Raw genomic sequence first — 15210 nt, forward strand, 5'->3', positions numbered from 1 at the left:
GCCGTGTAACATTGAGTAATATCCGATAGCTCCGTGTAACTAGCAGCCAGCGCGTCGTCTCATATAGTATACTCCATCTCCATCTCCATCACCCACAATACTATATACTTTTGGTGTTGCAGATCTATCGCCGTATACCTCACCTCATCGTCGCCCTCATGCCGCCCAAAAAACGCGTCTCTGATAGCGCTCCCTCGCCTAGAAAGCGCGCGCGCGGCACTGCGAGCCAGCCCGTCGCGATCGACTCGCAGTCATATCAATCTCAGCCATCTGCTCTATCTCCGCCGCCTCCATATACACATACTTTCGAGTCGCGATTGCGCGAGTCGCAGCCCGAAGACGCTATCGTCGCGCCCGCCGAGGGCAGTGAGCAAGCTACGCTCGCTCCGTCTTCTGAAGCCGCCGACGACGCTGTAGATGAGGCTTTTGACGCCCATCTCGAAGACAATTATGATGGCATAGATTGGGGTCGCCTTAAGCTGTATACGAAGCCTATCACGACGCACCAACACAAGCGGAGTTGGATCTATCGCCACGGCTATCGCGTCGCTCTTCTCAAAGATCCAACCCGCGTATTCTTCATCTGCCACTGGTGTTTCAAGCACAAGCTCACGGATATTGGTATTGGGATATACAATACAAGCGCAGCAGTCTCGTCAGCCGCGCGCCACCTCAGCGAGCAGAAACCTGGCCATAGGCTAGTAGCACCAGGCAAGACTCCAGTTGCTAGTGTTTACAACGCGCTCACCACTGCGAGAGTCCCTATCTCACAGGCAGTAGCTAATCAGATTAACGGGTTTAGCAAGCAGCGCTTTAGGTTTGCCGCAGTAGACTGGCTCGTCGCGAACAACCACCCCATCTCTGAGTTCGAAACACCAGCTTTTCGACGCCTAATTGCTATCGCCAACCCACTTGCAGAAGCAGCGCTCTGGAAGAACCACAAGAGCGTCTCCCAATACGTCATACGACTGTTTGACTGGCTCAGGCCCCGCGTTGTCCACGAGCTGTCACAATCGCTTAGCAAGATCCATATAAGCTTTGACGGATGGACAACGAAAGGCGGCAAGCGCGGGTTTCTCGGTATCGTCGCCCACTACGTCAACTCAGATGGCAAGCTCCGAGACCTGCCTATCGCGCTGCCTCAGCTCACAGGCGCTCACTCCGGCGATCGATTAGCTGAGGTTGTATTATCAATCTTAGAGCAGTTTAGCATAAGCGAGCGCACACTCGGTTACTTCGTCCTCGACAATGCCCCTAATAACGACACCGCTGTCGCTGCGATTGCCCACGAGCTTAACTTCAATCCTATACACCGACGCCTCCGCTGTGGCCCTCATACGATCAATCTGATTGGGCAGAGACTGCTCTGGGGCAGAGATGCAGACTCATACAACAACGAGGGAGTTGACGAGCTCGCCGACGAGGCAGCGTTTATAAAGGAGTGGCGAAAGCACGGGCCTTTAGGCGTACTTCTCGATATTGTCAACTATATCCACACACCGCAGCAGTACAATCTTTTTGAGAAGGCGCAGCGTACAGCTTACCGTGAGCTACCTCACGACGCAGACGACAAGCTCACGATACTACAGCCAATCAAGCCAGTAGTCACACGCTGGAACTCATACTTCGACTGTTTTGAGCGAGCTATAAAGCTCGCGCCGGCCATCAACGCGTACGCGAACACCCACATACAAAATACAGCAAAAGAGGATATCTACGCCGACTCACAGGGCAAAAATCGGCCTGCTGCTCCACAGTGGATGAGATCAGACGGCCTCACAGCTGCCGATTGGGCTGTTGTTACCGACTATATAGAGGTTCTTAGGCCACTTAAAGAGTGTACAAAGCGCTTTGAGGGACGTGGCGAGTATAGCTTTGGCGCGATCGCTGAGGTGATCCCAACGTTTGAGTTTCTACTCACTCAATTAGAAGCTCGCCTCCTCTACTACGATTGCGTAGTCCATGACGCTCACGACGAGGCACCCGAAGATCACCTTCCTATTAATCTACGCGCAGCGCTACTTAAGGCGAACGAGTACTACGCTAAACTCGACGACTCGCCAGCTTACTACGCTGCTACAATACTCCATCCTCGCTACAAACACTACTGCGATCAAGCGTGGGCTGAGAAGCCTGACTGGCTGGCGCTTAATAATCTTAATTTCCAGGCACTGTGGGCGGATTACAAGTCGCTGCCGTTACCGAGGCCTTGCTACACACGCGCACCGAAGAAACCGAGCAATATTGACGACGCGATTGACGGCATTATTGATCCCACACGCGGCAATACTAAGGAGGATGAGTATGAGCAGTGGAAGCGCGAGCCAATCGTTGGCAAGGGCACCGATCCTATACAATACTGGTTCGGGCTGCGCGATCAATATCCCAACCTTAGTAAGATGGCGCTTACTATACTCTCTATACCCGCTTCAAGCTGTGAGTGTGAGCGCGTCTTCAGTGAGCTCGGAGATCTACCAGAGCCTCGCCGACGCTGTATATCACCTGAGCTACTAGCAGCACTACACTCAGTACGACGATGGAGACGGGCAGGTTTTGGTGGCGGCGACAACGACGATATGGGCCAATCAAAGCTTACCGACGAGCAGATGGACGTTTTGTACGAGCTTAGCAAGTGGGTGGGCGAAGACGACGATCTAGATACATGGGACGACGGCTGAGACTCAACACCAAAAAATATATACAACTTTCCTATTTGGGAATCAAGCACCCAAGCTACCAATCAAGCTAACAACTTTCCGCCAAGCCAATTCAATCAATCCAGCCAAATCTCATACAAACAGCCAATCAATCAAGCCGGGGGCTGTCAGCTTGCTTGATTGATTGATCTCAGGTGTGAATGCAGGACGCCCAGTCCTTCTCTCGGCCGTTTTCTTTCTGCTCAGCGAATGTTATATTCAGCAGCACCTTGCAAGCAAATACTCTAGAGCCACTGTTGCAGATCTGTCACGGTTTGGGGTCTCTCCTGCTCTGCTCCTGTAGTCGCAACTTACCTTTGTAATGGACCGATGCCTATCTGGGACTAGCGCTGTTGACGGTCACCCACCTACATATACAGTTTGTAGACTCAGACAATACAACCTCAGTTCAATCCTTCAATTCTCCGCACATGCGCACTGTTCACTCCACCGCAACATGACGGCATCCGCAACATCACTTAGATTGATGACAAGCATCTTGCGCTTGCCCCAGCCTGTATTATGCGCCTCTTGTCGGGCCTTAGGCCGCAGCGTCTCTTTGATCCGCGCGCCGTGACTCCTCTGCTGGTTGTGGTTAAAGTAGTGGTTCAGCGTGTACGGCTTCAGCTGCCGCTCGACGTTGACCAGGAAGGTTGCCTGGTTCATGCCATCCTTGTACTTAGCGCAGAGTTCGACTATGATGGCGGATGATACAAGCTGAAGCACTTGTGTATCTGCACAGACGACCTCCAGTGCCTTCAGGATGAAGCGATGGACGAAGAGGATGATCTTGCTAAGGTATTGCTTCGCGATCATTTCCCATTTCGCTGATTGTTCCCGGAAAACACTTGGAAGAACGCCGTGGCCGAGAGAGCCCAGATCAAGGCCACGAGAGCTCTGGTGGATAGTTTTAATCCACTTCATGATACCCTTCTGGGGAAGGTCGATGCTCCAATCCGAGACGATGATCCTTTCCAGGTCAGGGAATGCCTTGGAATCAGGAACGTCAAATGCATCAAGCTGCAGAATGCTATCGTCATCCCCCTCCTCCTCCCCCTCCCCCTTCTCCTCCTCCTCCTCTTCCTCTTCCTCTTCCTCTTCCACCTCTTCTTCCTCGTGGAAATCAGGGCTTGCGGGGGTGACCACTCCCACAGGAACCATGGCCGCAAACTGCGTCTCGGACTCAAAGAGATACGTGCGAGCGATATTTACGAAATCCGTGTTGAACTGCTCCGTAGTGTTGACGATGGCTGTGATGAGCCGCAACTCGTTCCTGTTAAATACCGAATGTGCTGAATAATCAGCATTCAGCGCGGCACGAACGAGGGTCTGGAAGTCGCTCGCAATGCCGACGAGGTATTGCTGTTGCTCACGCTCTGTCTTGCGAGGCGTGCCGAGGTCCTTGAGCTTCTTCTCGGCAGTTTCCAGCTTTTTGCGTGTCTCGCCACGGAGCTCAGGGAACGCACGATCAGACTTGCTATCAGTCAGGTAACTCAGTTCGAACTGACTGAACTGACTGCCAAGACTCAGTTCAGTCAGTCAGTTCTTGAGGCAGCTGGACGTCAGTCCAGTCAGTTCAGAAGCCTCCAGACTGACTGAACTGACTGACGTTAGACTGACGTTAGCTGTTTTTAAAGCAGTATTTTAGAGTTGTGAAAGCCACATTTAGTGCGGCTTCGAAGCCGCGCTAGTCCTAGATATAAAGACACTAATCCTATATAAGTTAAAGCATCTAGCTTTAAGCTAATTAGAGTTTGCGGAAATGCGCTACCCGGTGCGCACCTAGTAAGCCTTTCGCGTCGCGTCGCGTCGCGTCTGCTATACACACGACGCTAGACTACTGTTGCCATAATACTTCTTGGTGTACTTCATGTCTACTCCCTCTAATTCAGGCCTTCGCCGCCTTGTAGAATGCGACAAGCGCAATTCTCCTCTACCATCGCTATCAAACGCGCCTACTGTTGGCGATACTGCGAGCGAGGCCCAGGCTGATGAGCCCTTGGCAGTACAGGCGGACTTCCCCAACGACGGCGACGACGACGACGACGACGACAATTACGACGGGCTTGATTTTAAGCGTGTGCCGTATCTTGAGCGGCGCCAGGTTGAGCGTAATAGTCGCGGTGGGCCAAAAAGCTGGATCTACCGCCACGGCTGGGCCGTCTGGCACCGCAAGTACAAGAAAAACTACTGGCTTTGCCGGTACTGCCATCAACGACGGAAGCAGGAGGCTTGCTACGAGGCTGACAGCACTACAAACGCCGGCCGACACCTCTCAAGCAACAAGCCTGGACACTCACACGGACCTAACGGACCTGTACCAATTGCTAGCCGGGAGGGCAATATTATGGGCGCGCTCGCAAAGTCCCAAGTATATATTATGAGGTCTAAAGGGATAGAAGTATCGCAAGAGGTAGCAAACGAGATAGCAGCAAGCTTTTCAACCTCTCGATTTCAGGACGCGCTGAAGGACTGGGTAGTCGCGGACAACCAGAGCCTTCGCGTAATAGAAACGCCGCAGTTTCGAGCCATGATTGCGGCCGTGAGCCCGCTAGCCGAAGCTCTCCTTTGGCGTAGCCACTAAACGCTCCACGATCATATTATTACTGAGTACAATACATACATACTAGCTGTTGCCAACTACCTTCGCGAAGCCCGGTCGCTTATACACGTGTCATTCGACAACTGGACTTCAACTGGTGGGCAGTATGCTTTTACTGGCCTCTGCGTACATTACCTTAACAGCGAGGGCAAGCTAGTTGACCACCTGCTTGGGTTGCCTGAGCTACACGGGGCGCACACTGGCAATAATATTGCCGCTGCAGCAACAACAATATTTCGGCTATTTGGCGTTGACAACGCGAGGGTTGGGTACTTTGTGCTTGACAACGCAAGTAACAATGATACTGCAGTTGAGTCCTTAGCAGAGGAGTTTGGCTTTATCGCAAGCGAGCGGCGGCTGCGGTGCTGCTGCCATATACTCAACCTAAGCGCACAATTAGTAATTTGGGGCAAAGACCGTAGCGCGTACGAGAATGAAGCCGCACACCTTGAGGAAGAGGAGAAGTACATGGATGAGTGGCGCAAATACGGTCCTGTTGGCGTCCTCTTTGACGTGATTGCGTCTATCTGTACGCCTCAAACTCGACAACTACTAGAGCGCCTACAGTGCGAGGAGGCAGAGTCTCTAGGTGTTACACCCCACATCCGGCAGCTTGTGAAGCCTGTTAAGACACGCTGGAATAGCTATTTCAACACGTTTGTCCGTGCAGCTGAGCTACACGGCCCTATCGATGGCTATATTGAGTGTAAACTTGAGGAGCATAGTGCTGCAACAGCAACCTCACGACGCCGGAAGAATCGTGAGCAGCTCCCTGCTGCCCAGCCACGGTTATATATACGCGAAGGGGGTCTAAGCGGCAAGGACTAGGCGACAATAACAGAATACATTCGACTCCTTGAGCCATTTGCCGAAGCTACACGGCTACTTAAAGGTCGCGGCCGACACGGCCGACACGGCGCTATATAGGAAGTTCTAGTAACGTTTGAGTAGCTTCTTAACCAGCTTAAGGCTCTCAAAGACCGCCTTAAGGATGTAAATTACGAAGATCTAGATGCGCCTGAAGATCATCTTATTACAAACGTTAACCTTGCACATTGTAAGCTTGCTAAGTACTACGCAAAATTCGATAACGCGCCTGTCTACTACACTGCTACAATACTACACCCGCACTACAAACACCACCTCTCAGCGCTCTGGAAGGTGCCTGACACCCATGTCACTGCCCGTGACGGTGTCCACTATCGCGACGGCTGGCTTGACAATAACCACCGGGCATTCCTGCGTATGTGGCAGGGGCGGAAGGACTCTGCAGCCACTTCAGCTCACACTGTAACGCCGCCGCGTAAGAAGCCCCGGCTAGGGATTTCAACGTCGCGATCAGCTTTTCTACAGTCGTCAATTGAGCAAAGCACACGGCAGTTAGAGGCAAGCCTTGCTGAGGATGAGTATGAGATATGGAAGCGGCAACCAGCGTTAGCTGAGGAGGATTGGCTGTCTCTTAATCCGCTTCTATACTGGGAGTCAGTTGCTGGGCAGTTCCCTATACTCTCAAAGTTCGCTATTGACGTCCTAACAATACCAGCAGCAGCGGCAGACTGTGAGCGGACTAGACTCCGCAACAATCAATTCAATCCGGTCACTCTCCTAGACCCACTTACCTATCTAGGTAGGGCTTAAACTCCTATAGGTAACTACTAGGCTTAAAGCGGTAATCAATCAATCCAATCTGAACCTTCTAGGACCCACTTAATTGATTGTTGCGGACTGTGCTAAATATGGTAGTTGGCGTACCTATTAACCGCTAATTACAACTCAACAGCGCGCTTAAAACACGAAACGTAAGAGTTATAGCGAGTAACAACTAGCTTAACGGGCTCCTTGATTTTGTGCTGTTCTGTTGGCGCGTTGACAGGCTGGTCCCTAATAGCGAGCTTCTGATACTTCTCAAAAAGAGCGTACTGTTGTGGTGTTTTGATGTAGTTAATAACCGCGACAAGCACTCCTAATGGTCCATCGCCTCGCCAAGTAGCCATATTCTCAGCTTCGTTCACGCGCTCAGTCTCCTCGTTGTCGTAGGACTCTTTCTCCTCACCCCAGAGTAGCATCTGGCCAATGAGATTAAGCGTATAAGGACCGCAGCGAAGGCGACGCTCAGTAGCGCTAAAGCCTATCTGCAAGGCGAGAGTGTTAATCGTGGTGTTGTTGTTATGTGCGTTGTCGAGGACGAAGTAACCGAGCTTGCCCACAGTGATTTCGAACTGCTTGAATATTGCCATCACGACCTCAGCCATAGCCTCGCCGGTGTAGGCACCTGTCAGTTGTGGGAGCGCAATAGGCAAGTCCCTGAGCTCGCCAGAGCTATCAACGTAGTGGGCGACGATACCTAAGTAACCGCGCTTGCCACCTTTTGTCGTCCATCCGTCAAAGCTTACATAGACTTTGCTCATTGATTCTGAAAGGCTTGCGATAACCTTTAGTAACAGGTAGTTGTACAGGCGTATAACGTATCGTGAGACGCTGTTATAAGATGCCCACAAGGCTCGTTCTGCCTCTACGCTAGCTAATTATATCATATTGCGAAAAGACGATGATTCGAATTGTGAGAGTGGGAGGTTGTTTTCGACGAGCTAGGTAACGGCCGCAAGCCTAAACTCTTGTATATTGAAGTTGGTAAGCTCGTTGGCAACAGCCTAAGAGCAGCCCTTCTGAAGGGCGCGTTCGAGGAGAGTTTCTTTCCGAGGAGCGACGGTAGTGCGCTTACTTGGAGGCTTCAAGCCATGAACTTTCTTGTCTTCTCCGAGATGACGTGCTGGCGCTGATGGAGACTGCGAGACGTTATGTATGCCACGGCCAACAGTAGTGAACTTGTGCTTATAGCAATAGTGGCAGATCCACGTAACTTTTGCGACGTTGCTGCGCAAGGCGATGCGATAGCCATGGCTGTATACCCAGCTTGCTCGGTTCGAAAGTGATGTGGGCGGCTTGCAGTGCTTTGGGTAGCGACTCTAATTAAAGCCGTCGTATTTGTCCTCTACCTATACGAAACCCTTGTCGACAGCCTCGCTAGCTGCTCCTGAAGCTGCAACAGTGGCATGCTCGCTGCCCTTAGGTGGTGGGATGATCGTCTCTTCGGCGCGCGACTCTCGGAGGGTCGCTTCAAAATTTGGTGCTTGTGGCGCGGCAACGAGAGCTTGACGCGGCGACAGCGGTGGAGGAGGTGGAGATGGTGAGAATGGCTGAGTATCGACTAGCACAGGTTGGCTGGCAGTCCCGCGATGACGCGCTGCGACTCTAGGGCGCTTCGAAGTTGTCGCGATTTCTAGAGCATTAACGCATGTTCTTTTTGCTGGCATTATAGCAACGGCGAGGTAGATAATAGCTGCAAATAGAGACGCGTTGGTGGAGTATAGGTGAGTGTGGTGGGTGATAAGTAGTAAGTGAAGTGTCGCAGAAGGAGAATATTGTTGCCAGGCCGTTAGCCGGAAGTTTAGTAGCTTATTTGCTAGAAATATAGCAAAAAAGAGTGTATTTTAGGTTATAACTAGGTTTCGAACTTACGCACTACACCTAAAAATCATCGTGAGATTGCCCCTCCACCAAGTCCTTCAGCCCCAAGTTTCCAACCGCTCCATCCAACCAAGCTAAGCAAGCTGACTGAGCGAGCGCCTATCCCTAAGCTCGCTCGGCTTGCAAGCGCGCACTGCGCGCTCAGCTCATTCGGCTTGGTCAAAACGTCCAAGCCGAGCGAGCTGAGCGAGCCGGCTCGCTCGTTGACAAGTATGGCAGCTGAAGCGCATGATGGGCGAAAAGGCCGAGTTCCGGGGCGTTCAGGAGGCAGCGATCAAAGCCATCACAGCAGGCGAGAGTCCCGTAGTAGCGGTGATGCCGACGGGGGCAGGCAAGAGCAGACTCCGCAACAATCAAATCAATCAATCTTAAGGTTGTCGATTGGTTTGATTAGCTTGCGGCGACGCTGCTGATTGATTGCGGATTGATTGTTAGGGTTTTTGAGCAGATTGATTGCGATTGATTGGTTGATTGGCTGATTGATGCTAAGAAGTAGTATACAGGGGGTTATGGTGTTGTACTCCAGCCTTCTATATCGTACTGTTGTACAATCTCCTCATCTTTGACGTCACTCCACTTATCTTCATCATCACCGTTGTTGTACAAGCCGTCAAAGCCAGCTCGTCTCCACGAACGTACAAGCTGAAGGGCAGCAAGTAACTCGCTGCCAAGAGCTCGCCGGCGCGGCTCAAGTAAATCGCCAAGCTCGCTAAAGAGCCTCTCGCAGTCGCAACTAGATGCTGGTATCGTGAGTATATCAATCGCAAACTGGCTTAAACACGGGTATTTTGAGCGTAATTGAATCCAGTACTTGACTGGGTGGCCATCGCTAAGATACTGTTCGCTTGTCCACTCTGGCTCTTGAGTTCTCCAGCGCTCGTACTCATCGTCGTGGGCAGCCTCTACCTGAGCCTTGTTGCGCCGTACGAGGGCGCCAATCACATCATCTATTCCTCTATGCCTTGGTTTTGCAGTTGTTTGAGATAGAGGACGTGTACGTTGAGGCTTATACGACTGCCAGAGCTGCAGGAAGCCAGCGTTGGCTGATGTTAGCCATTCTGGCTTATCCACCCAGCTGTTCTCGCAGTAGTATTTGTAGTATGGATGGAGGCAGGTAGCAGCGTAGTATGCTGGCGATCGATCGAGCTTGTTGTAGTAATCGTTGGCCTTACTCCAGGCGGCGCGGAGGTTAACAAAGAGGTGATCTTCAGGCGCATCAGGTGGGTTGAAGTCAACTTGCTCGTACGAGCGCGTACGGGCTTCGAGCGCGCCAAGTACGTATTCAAATACAGGAATAGTCTCATATATAGCGCCGTATTTGCCTGCCTTTCCGCGACCCTCAAGCTTCTCCGTAGCAAGCTTAAGCGGCTCTAGGCAGTCCTGATACTCTGTTATCACCGCCCAATCAGCAGCTGTAAGTCCTGTTGATCTCATCCAACTAGGTGCTTCAGGGAGTTTATTGCCACGTTGACAAGCGCGGCGATCTTCAAGGGAGAGTGCGTTAATGTAGTGCTCAGCGTAAGAGTTGTATGCTGCCTGGAGTTGAGTTGCGCGTTTGAAGGCAGCGTAGTAAGAGTTCCAGCGTGTAACAACAGGCTTCACAGGCTCAAGTACGTGGAGGCGCTCTCTAGCTGGCAACTCGGCGTTGGCGGCGGTTTGGAAGCTTCGGAAAATTTCGTGTTGTTGAGGCGTTTTTATATGGTTGATAACGTCGATAAGTACACCTAAGGGCCCTTCTTGACGCCACTCCTGCATGTACACCTCCTCTGTTTGGAGCTGCTCGTCGTTGTTGTTGTTGTACGCCTCTTGATTGCTGCCAAAGATAATTGCCTGGCCAATAAGGTTAAGCGTGTGAGGGCCGCAGCGGAGGCGTCGGTGAGCAGCGTTGAAGTCGTACGCGTGGGCGAGCGAGGAGACTGCAGTATCGTTGTTTGCAGCATTGTCGAGGACGAAGTAGCCGAGTTTATCACTCCCAATACTGTATTCTTGGAGCGTCTTTTTAATTGTATCAGCGATAGCATCACCAGTATGAGAGCCTGCGAGATGTGGGAGGGCGATGGGGAGATCTTGTATCACTCCAGAGCACAGTCCGCAACAATCAATTAAGTGGGTCCTAGAAGGTTCAGATTGGATTGATTGATTACCGCTTTAAGCCTAGTAGTTACCTATAGGAGTTTAAGCCCTACCTAGATAGGTAAGTGGGTCTAGGAGAGTGACCGGATTGAATTGATTGTTGCGGAGTCTACTCCAGAGGCGTTAGCAAAGTGTGCAACGACTCCAAAGAATCCACGCTTGCCACCCTTTGTCGTCCAACCATCAAAGCTTATGTGGATCTTGCTTGCAGCTTCTGACAGAGCGCAGACAATCTGTGGCTGCATATATTGGAAGAGGCGCATTGCGTAGGTAGCTACACTGCGAGGACTTACCCACAAAGCTGCCTCTGCCTCTGGGTTTGCAAGGCTAATCATCTCGCGAAAGGACGGCCTTGCAAGTAGCTCCATTGGCAAGTTGTTATCAAGAAGGCAGAACACTGCAACTTCACGAAACTGCTGGATGTTGAAGTTGCCCATCGCGTTGGCAGCCTCTTGAGAGACTGCAACACCAGTCTCCAGCGTCTGTCGTAGAGAGAGTTGCTGCCCTGTTCTTCGAGGCTTCAGGCCGTCTTTTGTAAAGCCATGGCCTCGTTTCTGAAGGCCAAGATGAGCTGCAGCTGAGGAGGTGGCCTTTGATACGTCAAAAACTCCACTGCCGCCAGTGTCAATGACCTTGTGGATGTGGCAGTATTTGCATACAAACCACACTCGATTCTGATCGTAGAGCTCAACAACGCGATATCCATGTTGAAAGATCCAACTCTTGACGCGCCGCCCAGTTGTAAGAGGCTTCATGAACCGAGGGAGGCGATCCCAGTTAATGCCGTCAAAGTTATCGCCATTATCAGGCTCTGTATCAACACTAGCCTCTGTTGTTGCTGCTGTACCAGCCTGGCTGCCCTCAGCCGCACCCTCCTCCTCTGTTTGCGACTCGAAAAATTGCGACTCAAACGTTGTGGCCTGGCTTACGGCGGCGCCAAGGGTTTCCTGAGGCGACAGCGATCGCTGAGATAGGACAGAGGGCCTTGATAGGCGCGCCCGTTTGGCGGCGGCGGCGGCGGCAGCAGTATTGGTGGGAACTCGAGAGCGTTTGGCCATCGTGGGCGATACTAAACACTAAAGAAAAATGTCTGTATAGGTAGCTAGGCAACTAGTGTTGTGTGTAAGGGATTATTAGGGAACTGAGTGAGCGAAATCGTTGTTGTATTAAGAACAGCGAAGGACTAGCTATATAGGTGCGGGGTGAAGCCTAGAAGAGGCTAGCCCCTAAGCAGAAGGAGCTAGTCCTATAAGAGGAGAGCTAGCTGGTGAGAAGTGAATGCATAGAGACTGGCTTGCCCGGCCGACAGGGATCACAAGCTAAGCGAGATAGGGGTCCAAGATAACTATCTTCAACACCAAAAACCTTCTCTTAATACGACACTACTCGCCTTACAACTCGTTAATAATAAATCAATCTAACTAATCAAATCAATCAATCTGACCTTCGCAAGTTGATTTGATTAGCTATTTTGAAAAGCTTAGATTGAGTTGATTGAGTTGGTAAAAACTCCAAATGACCAATCAAATCAATCAATCTGACCAATCTGGATTGATTGTTGCGGAGTCTGGGCAAGAGCTTGTTGTTCATGTTGCCGGCGTGGGCAGAGCAGGGCGGCACGACGGTGGTGGTAGTGCCGTTGATCGCGTTGCGTGGCGACATGGCACAGCGGTGCAAGAAGCTAGGGATATCGTGCGTAGAGTGGCAGAGTCGGCGTCCGCCAGACGCAGCAGCGGTGGTGTTAGTGACGCCCGAGTCGGCAGTTGGAGAGGAATTTGCAACGTTTTTGAACCGGCTACGAGCGACGCGGCAGCTAGATCGGATTATTATCGACGAGTGCCATATCGTGTTAAACCGGCAGTACACGTTCCGCAAGCAGATGCAGCAGCTAGGCAAGCTGGTGGCTGTAGAGACGCAGATGGTCATGTTGACAGCAACGTTGCCACCCAGCGAGGAGGACGAGTTATTCCGGCGAATGCATTTTGAGCGTGGGCAGGTAAGAATGTTTAGGGCACCGACAGCACGGAGCAACATAGCGTACCGGGTGGTAAGGGTAGAGAAGGAGAGGAAGAGACAGGAGGTAGAGGCAACGGTGTTGGCGATGGTACAGCAGAAGGTCCGAAAGTATAAGAGCGGCAAGATTGTAGTGTACGGCAACTCAGTGCCAAAGGTCAAGGGGTTAGCCGAGAAGCTCAAGTGCCATGCGTATCATCACCACGCGGTTGGCAAGGCAAGCATGTTGGGGGAGTTCATGGGCGGCAAGCAGCGGGTGATTGTGGCAACCAGCGCGTTGGGCATGGGAGTGGACGTGCCCGATATCCGGTGCATTGTCCACATGGATTGGCCGTTTAGCGTGTTGGATTACGCGCAGGAGAGCGGGCGAGCCGGGCGAGACGGGGAGCGGAGCGAGGCGATCATGATGGTGCAGGACGGCGAGCAGCGAGCGGCGGATGACAAGCAGGGGGAGGCGGAGCAGCGGTTGGTGCGAGCATACGTCGAAGGCATAGACGAGGCGGCGACATGCAGACGGGTAGTGTTGGACGGGTATTTGGACAGGCGCGAGGCCGAGCGAGCTCGGTGCGAGGAGGGAGAGGAGAGGTGTGACGTATGCATGAGAGCCGACGGGGAGGAGATGGAGGAGGAGATGGAAGAGATGGAGGAGGTGGAGGAGATGGAGGAGGAGATGGAGGAGGATATGGAGGAGGGCGGCAGCAGCAACGAAGAAGAGGCGGAGACATTGGAGAGGGAGCAAGAAGAGGCGCGGCAGACGTTTAATCAGCAGCAACGAGAACAAGGCGGCCCGCGACAGAGATTGATACAGCAGCGGCAGCAGGAGTTCGCCGACGTCGAGTGGCTGCGTAGGCAGCTGGCGCAATGGATAAACCGGTGTGGGTTATGTGAGGCAGTAGGCCAAGGATCGAGCACACACGATGTACGGCAATGTTGGCGACAAGAGAGCCAGCAGATCAAGCAGTCGATTAAGAGGATGGAAGAGACAATTAAGTTTGAGCGTTATTCGGGTTGTTTTTGGTGTGGAGTGCCGCAGGAGATATGCAAGCGGTGGGAAAGGAATAGTTTTGGGCGATATCAGAGAGTCCAAGACGGGGATTGCCAGTATAGAGGGGTATTAATAGGCGGGTTATTAAGTATAGCATTAGGGCGGAGCGAGGTAGGAAACCGATGGACGGCGCGGTTAGAGGAGTTCGGGGTTAGTAATTCAGGAGCAGGGCCGACGTTGTTTGAGTTTTTAGGAAAAAAGCGATTGTTAGAGACGGTTGAGAGCAATAACTTAGCAGGAGAGTTTTGTTGGATTACAAGATTAATAGGCGAGTAGAGGAAATATAGAGAGTTGTAACGTTGACGAGGGTAGCTCCAACAGCTCGAGTAGCTCGGATAGTGTAAGCAGCGATAAAGGCAAGAGCAGCAAGATTAGCGAGAGCGTAGGCAGGGTTAGCAGCAAGAGAGATAGCAGCAACAGTGACGATAGTAGCAGCAGTAAGAGTAGCGACGAAGGCGAGGGTAGTAAAGATATTAGAGGTAGCGAAAGCAGCGGCAACAGCGAGAGCAATGAGAGCAACGACAAAGACGAGGGCAGAGAAGGTAATGAGAGCGGCGAGAGCAGTAAGAGCGCAGGCAGCGTTGGTAGCGAGAGCAATAGCTGCAACAGTGGCGATAGTGGCGACAGCGAGAGTAGCGAGAGTAGCGAGGGCAGCGAGGGCAGCGAGGATAGCGAGAACAGCGAGAGCAACTTGATGGCAGGCAGCGTAAGCAGTAATAGCAGCTTGAGCAGGGAGGAAAAGCGAGGGTCGTGACGACGGCGAGAGTAGCTCCAATAGCGAGAGCAGCAAGAGCGAGAGCAGCAAGAGCGAGAGCAGCAAGAGCGAGAGCAGCAAGAGCGAGAGCAGCAAGAGCGAGAGCAGCAAGAGCGAGAGCAGCAAGAGCGGCAAGAGCAAGGAGAGCGAGGCAGGCGAGGCAGGCGAGAGCAACGAGATGGCAAGTAGCGAGAGCGTAGGGAGCGAGAGAGGCGAGAGAAATAAGAGCAGCGACATGATAGGTAGCGTCGGCAGCGAGAGCATCGAGAGCCGCGCATATAGCGAGAGTAACGAGAACAGAGCGAGTAGCGGGAGCAGCGACGACGGTAAGGACAGCGACGAAGGCGAGGACAGCGAGGATATTAAGAACAGGAGGCGTGGGAGCAATAGGAGGGTAGGAGAAATAGGGAGGATATTAAGAGCAGCGCAAGCAGTAGGG

The 15210-nt window shown here is 52.2% G+C and overlaps 8 protein-coding genes across 8 annotated transcripts; 3 read left to right on the forward strand and 5 right to left on the reverse strand.

The window, feature by feature from the left end:
• Nucleotides 1–158: 158 nt before the first annotated feature.
• PtrM4_087480 (Dimer-Tnp-hAT domain containing protein) lies at nucleotides 159–2678 on the forward strand (the record flags this gene model as incomplete). The annotated part of the gene is made up of 1 exon (XM_066106775.1): nucleotides 159–2678. One exon carries the CDS (start codon nucleotides 159–161, stop codon nucleotides 2676–2678), a length of 2520 nt encoding a protein of 839 aa, XP_065963713.1.
• A 435-nt stretch (nucleotides 2679–3113) lies between these two features.
• Nucleotides 3114–4546, reverse strand: PtrM4_087490 (uncharacterized protein; the record flags this gene model as incomplete). The annotated part of the gene is made up of 3 exons (XM_066106776.1): nucleotides 3114–3716; nucleotides 3849–4169; nucleotides 4538–4546. 3 exons carry the CDS (start codon nucleotides 4544–4546, stop codon nucleotides 3114–3116), a joined length of 933 nt encoding a protein of 310 aa, XP_065963714.1.
• Nucleotides 4547–4566: 20 nt separating this feature from the next.
• PtrM4_087500 (uncharacterized protein) lies at nucleotides 4567–6936 on the forward strand (the record flags this gene model as incomplete). The annotated part of the gene is made up of 4 exons (XM_066106777.1): nucleotides 4567–4701; nucleotides 4801–5269; nucleotides 5327–6058; nucleotides 6278–6936. 4 exons carry the CDS (start codon nucleotides 4567–4569, stop codon nucleotides 6934–6936), a joined length of 1995 nt encoding a protein of 664 aa, XP_065963715.1.
• A 128-nt stretch (nucleotides 6937–7064) lies between these two features.
• On the reverse strand, nucleotides 7065–7706 carry PtrM4_087510 (uncharacterized protein; the record flags this gene model as incomplete). The annotated part of the gene is made up of 1 exon (XM_066106778.1): nucleotides 7065–7706. One exon carries the CDS (start codon nucleotides 7704–7706, stop codon nucleotides 7065–7067), a length of 642 nt encoding a protein of 213 aa, XP_065963716.1.
• A 243-nt stretch (nucleotides 7707–7949) lies between these two features.
• Nucleotides 7950–8612, reverse strand: PtrM4_087520 (uncharacterized protein; the record flags this gene model as incomplete). Its single annotated transcript, XM_066106779.1, has 2 exons — nucleotides 7950–8264; nucleotides 8301–8612. The coding sequence occupies 2 exons, from the start codon at nucleotides 8610–8612 to the stop codon at nucleotides 7950–7952; spliced, it is 627 nt and encodes a 208-aa protein (XP_065963717.1).
• Nucleotides 8613–9333: 721 nt separating this feature from the next.
• Nucleotides 9334–12017, reverse strand: PtrM4_087530 (Dimer-Tnp-hAT domain containing protein; the record flags this gene model as incomplete). The annotated part of the gene is made up of 3 exons (XM_066106780.1): nucleotides 9334–10821; nucleotides 11073–11906; nucleotides 12000–12017. The coding sequence occupies 3 exons, from the start codon at nucleotides 12015–12017 to the stop codon at nucleotides 9334–9336; spliced, it is 2340 nt and encodes a 779-aa protein (XP_065963718.1).
• A 602-nt stretch (nucleotides 12018–12619) lies between these two features.
• Nucleotides 12620–13281, forward strand: PtrM4_087540 (uncharacterized protein; the record flags this gene model as incomplete). Its single annotated transcript, XM_066106781.1, has 1 exon — nucleotides 12620–13281. A coding segment is annotated over one exon (662 nt), but the record flags the coding sequence as incomplete, so codon positions are not given.
• Nucleotides 13282–14270: 989 nt separating this feature from the next.
• On the reverse strand, nucleotides 14271–15008 carry PtrM4_087550 (uncharacterized protein; the record flags this gene model as incomplete). Its single annotated transcript, XM_066106782.1, has 1 exon — nucleotides 14271–15008. The coding sequence occupies one exon, from the start codon at nucleotides 15006–15008 to the stop codon at nucleotides 14271–14273; it is 738 nt and encodes a 245-aa protein (XP_065963720.1).
• Nucleotides 15009–15210: the final 202 nt, after the last annotated feature.

This window comes from Pyrenophora tritici-repentis, chromosome 3, assembly GCF_003171515.1.
Source record: "Pyrenophora tritici-repentis strain M4 chromosome 3, whole genome shotgun sequence".
Classification (NCBI taxonomy): domain Eukaryota; kingdom Fungi; phylum Ascomycota; class Dothideomycetes; order Pleosporales; family Pleosporaceae; genus Pyrenophora; species Pyrenophora tritici-repentis.